Source organism: Diadema antillarum, unplaced genomic scaffold (genome assembly GCF_040938485.1).
Source record: "Diadema antillarum isolate AM-2024a unplaced genomic scaffold, OU_Dant_1.0 seq00001391_RagTag, whole genome shotgun sequence".
NCBI lineage: Eukaryota > Metazoa > Echinodermata > Echinoidea > Diadematoida > Diadematidae > Diadema > Diadema antillarum.
This window is the reverse complement of record NW_027272146.1, coordinates 64,529-69,432: the sequence shown is the minus strand read 5'-3', so window position 1 is coordinate 69,432 and position 4,904 is coordinate 64,529. Positions and strand designations below refer to the sequence as shown.

Below are 4,904 nucleotides of genomic sequence, written 5' to 3'. Positions count from 1 at the left end.
ACACACACACACACACACAAATTGAGAGTGCAGATGTACATCATCCTCACAACCTTCAAGTAAAATTTACCGATATTTCTCTTCGGAAGCATACCCAACTAATGTCACCAACACAACTTCCCCATAAACCACTGACATACTAGCAGTAAAAAAAACAAAACAAAACAAAAAACAAAAAACAAAAAAAAAAATTAATGCCATTATTCTTGACTACCATTGACAGTGAACAAGAGGTATAGAAAACCACACACTTTCTTAGATAACTTGAAATTAAAATAAAAACTGGCAGGTTTATTTTTGGACTTTCAAGTTAGTTGACAACAAACCATGACATACTTACAGTCATCTGTAGGTAAAATTTGACGTAGAAAATGGGTCACTGCCATTCAACAGCACTGAAAAATATGACTTTTCAGCAGAAAATTTCATTTCTCTGAAAATTTTTGACCAAAACTTCAAATGTTGTGTCGAGATACATGTGTGTGAATTCATCGATTTCAAGTGGTATACATTCACGGACTAGGGTGTAAAAAGCCACAGACATATGCCCTATTTTTAAATATTTCCCCTGCAGTTACACCATTATTCATGATTTTGATCATCAATTTGTGCCATGAAGAGTACTACAGTGTAGTACATGTAGTACACAAGAGGTACAGCATTTCCAAAGAGTGTTAATTCTTCTGTTTAAAAGGCAACTGAATATCCTATTACTATTTCTCTCTCTCTTACTCTAAGAATATGCACATACATTGCATATACTTTTAAACACACCATGTAAGTGTGTATAATTATCTCTCTTCCTGTATATACAATTGTATATGTATGTATTTCTTAATTTCTAAACATGAGTGTATACAAACATGTATTTGTTTTGGTTTTGAAACCCCCTCTCAAAAAAAAAGGAAAAAAAAAACCCACTTTTTTAGAATCAAAATGTCATGACGTTATATTCTTAAATGCAACCAGAATTTAAGAAAAATACGTATCCAAATGATGTCATCATTATGGCTACCCTAATAACCATCGTCGGTGAATGACACATGTAGGGGCCATCACATGCTTTGTAATGAAAGTGAAATTAATCTTAATTCAAGGGATTATACTTTCTTTGTAATTTTCAAGTTGGTTGCCAACAAATCATTATCTACAGTCACCATTATTTGATGCACATGCCACTGTGCACTTAATTAATCTTTATTGATACTGTATAGGGTATTTTTGACAAAATTTGTTGAACATTCTCGCAACTCCCCCCCACCCCCCATCCACTTTTGACAGCAGAAACATTACAGATAGCTGCTACAAAGCTCCAGTGCTACCTTTAACTCTATATGTGCCACGGTGTAAACCCCCGGTGCGCCAAAGTATTCTGAGACCACAAATCATGATTGCTTTCAGAATTTTTTTTTTTAAAGCCATGTATCTTTTTAACAGAAATGTTTATGCTTGACATGCTATGAACAAAGTTGTAAAGAAAATTTCGACCTTTAGTAATGTAAATTTCCTGACAAAGCTTTGATCATTATTTTTTAAGTGCAAATGGCCAGTAACTATATTATGCTACTGTCCAGGTCTGGGAGGCATGATTTTTGCAGACACAACCACAACAGAAAACTGCACTATTGTTCATTAGATGGAACAAATATTTCATAGCTCATGCACTATGATCCACCAAGACAGGGAGCACATCCCTGCCACAAGTGCCAACCCACCTTTCACTCAAAGTGCACACAATGAACATCGAGATGGGAGTGAACGTCAATTCAAAGATCAGTTATGGCTATACACAATGCACCTTACACTCAGATGGATGGCCATTGAAAGGAACAAAGGCATCATGTTCACAATAAAACATTAGACTAGACTCTAGAGTAATTCACACAGCTGCCATTTTCAATGGAAGATGTCATGTCCTGTCATTTTGTGCAGTAGTTAACTTGGCTCTTATTCTGCTAATGAAGAGTGATAAATTTGCACCTAACTATTCCTTGAAGAATAGTGATATAACCATATAGAGCTGGCTGTCCCTAAGCACATGGCTGCAATAAATGGGATCCAGGCATTGCATGTTTCACCCCACAGGATTTGAATACCGGTTATACCAGTACTTCTGCTAGCATCCATCACAAGTCCACAAGGTACTTGCAAAAATCCAGGATATCACACAACCTGTGTAGATCGGTCATGAGAAGATCTATGTGAGGTTTACTTGGCAAGTGTTCCTCATCAGTCCCATCTGGACGACCGTGGTTTCATCATTGTAGTTCCATCAGCCCTGAACTGTTCATACATTTCCCTGTCCCTCTGGTTCTCCTTCTGTGCATTCAGGTAAGCCACATAGACCACACATCCTGTCAGAGCAATGATTCCAAAGCCCATCACATACTTGTTCTGTAAAAGTGGAAACAGCAAAGTGAAGAACAGGACGTGATACACACCAAATAAAACATGTACCCCTTGGTAAATTGGCGATTATCACAGCAGAAACACAAAAGACCAGTTACTTTGCTCTTCTCTATCCTCCCCTAATGTGCCATGCATGTTTTATAGACACTTTGCGAAGTGCGACAGGATACTATAAAATTGGGGGGGGGGGGGGGGGGGACAAAAAGAAACCTTTGTGAATAATTTTGCTACAGGATACTGTAAAAGTGGAAATTTTCTTAAAATTTTTCACACTTGGCTGGGTAAGATGAATTTCATGTTCTTTTCATTCTGCGGAATCAAAATATTTAATAGTGTTACATATAACAAGCAAAAATGTGCTTTTATTTCTAGGTTTGTTTCTTGTTGGGTGAATTTTGCAAAAATTTCCACTTTTACACTAGTTGTACTTCATAAACTTTTCAAGTGGAAAATTGGGGGTCTGAGGTTTTCATCTTCATCATTTACCAGCATTCTATCAGCTGCATATGAAAGTGTGGAACTAAAATATTTCGGGAGTATTTTCTGATAGCTTTGGTTAAGATTTCAATTAATGTTGTCCCATCGCATATGTTAAATGCATGTTTTGCTTTGTCCATAGTAATTTAATTCTGAGGATAAATGAAAGAGAGAAAAAAAATCATCAAAAATTGAATTTTTTGTAGAGGTGTATCTAGGTACATTTTGTTTCATCTACAGAAAAAGAACAATATTTGTACATAAAAAGTGTATAGCCTAGAAAATTCTATAGTGCTACAGACTGTTTCCTAAACATCTCCCCTTCCAAAACAGAGTAAATGGTAAGTATCACTTTCAAAGACCAAGTCGCCTAGAGATTTACACTGTCTAGTCAGTTTTCAATTATCTCTTTGAAAAAAAACAGTGAAGGTGATTTACAAAAGAGATTATGTTTGCTGCAAAGACCATAGTAGTAAACTGTACATAACATGGACATAAAACTCACAGTACTAGTATGTTAAGAATAGTGGAGAATCTCTTGAATGCTCACAGGTTTGGCATACAGCTCAAAGTTGACAGCCCTGAATAGCGATGTTGATCTCACACTCCTGATTCCATCTCCAGCACTGTTCCCTCCAAGATTTCCTCCAGCCTTGATTTCAGGAGTGGAAGACTTTTTCTCCTCTGCCATAGTATCAACTCTGAAGAATATTGCAAAAAGTCACAACAAACACACACATAAGAGAAAAAAATGAGAGAAATGCAGCAATATCATTACTCAAATGAGCTACATCTCTACATGTGGCATGCCATACGAAAACAATGTATGCCTGCAATAAAAGCCGACTCTTTATGTTATAGGTGATATGATACTTTTCCTGATGAGCACAATATTTTTTTACTACTTCTTTCAGTACATGCAAGTGTGTGACAGCAATGTATGTTGTTATAAGCAATGTGTAATTACTTCCTGTGAAGCCCATGCTTGTACATAAAGGTATCTAAAATCATGGGACCAAATGAACCGCAAATTTTATCAAGGATGGACACTATCGTCTAAATTACAAGTGTGCAAGACTGGACCATATTAAGCACATCTTATGAAGTCAATAGATAGCAATATAAAATAGATAGATGGGTGGGGGGGGGGGGGGGACATTGAATTAAAATTCCAGCAAATGGAGCATCGGAATTTCACAAGCAACAGTTTCCATACACTGATTGGTCTACCCAAAATAAAGTTTCATTTTCAAATTAACATCAATTTATTAAGTTATATACCCAAGGAGCTAACAAATTCAAGTTATTACCTGATACATCAATGATTAGGTCTACTGCTTTGTGGGAAAAAAAAAAATCAACTGAGTTTAGGTAGGGAAACTTTATTCCCAGGGGAACTGAATCCACCTGTTGTTCTCCAAAAGGGTTGGTATCAAAATTCAAATAATATTGCATGCATTATGTGGAACAGCAATTGTAAAGTGAAACTGTAGATCAAACATGGACACAAGTATGTTGCATGGAACCATATATAGACATACATGTATTTCATATAATGAATTTGATGATTTCTTTTATTCTTCAACACATATAGAAAATGAATAAAAGTCATAAGTGGGCTTTTCCAAGTAATTTATAAATATGTATATACATTTGTACATACATTAATACAATTTTGGAACTCTGTAAACTCATATTTTCATAATGTTGATGGAGTGATCATGAAAAAATTAGGAAGATTTGATTGAAACACAGTATAATCATTGCCATCAATTGGTTTCATTCAAAAACACACAAGTATAAATTAAATTCAATATGGTATGATTTATGGCCAGAAGATTCTTATTCTATCTATACTAAGCAAAGCAAGAGTTGTCATTATTGCATAATAATAAATTACCTGAGAGACCATAGACCTGTTTCTGTATTGTTTCAAGCTGCAATGTCTAGGTTGACAGTCTAACACACAGTCAGTAGCATCAGACCTGAATATTGTAAAGTCAACAGTCCACACAATA

The 4,904-nt window shown here is 35.6% G+C and overlaps 1 protein-coding gene across 1 annotated transcript; it reads right to left on the bottom strand.

Annotated features, from left to right (window-relative positions):
* Positions 1-1,655: 1,655 nt before the first annotated feature.
* On the bottom strand, positions 1,656-3,585 carry LOC139708960 (small integral membrane protein 8-like). Its single transcript, XM_071620928.1, has 2 exons — positions 3,437-3,585; positions 1,656-2,394 (listed from the first exon to the last, which is right to left on the bottom strand). The coding sequence occupies exons 1-2, from the start codon at positions 3,575-3,577 to the stop codon at positions 2,230-2,232; spliced, it is 306 nt and encodes a 101-aa protein (XP_071477029.1). The 5' UTR covers positions 3,578-3,585; the 3' UTR covers positions 1,656-2,229.
* Positions 3,586-4,904: the final 1,319 nt, after the last annotated feature.

What these genes read in the sequence shown, in the direction of transcription:
- LOC139708960 (XM_071620928.1), bottom strand. Translation starts at nt 3,577, where the DNA reads ATGGCAGAGGAGAAAAAGTCTTCCACTCCTGAAATCAAGGCTGGAGGA. An exon ending in TTGAGCTGTATGCCAAACCT is followed by an intron (nt 2,395 to 3,436) that starts GTGAGCATTCAA and finishes CCACTTTTACAG; the next exon opens with AACAAGTATGTGATGGGCTT.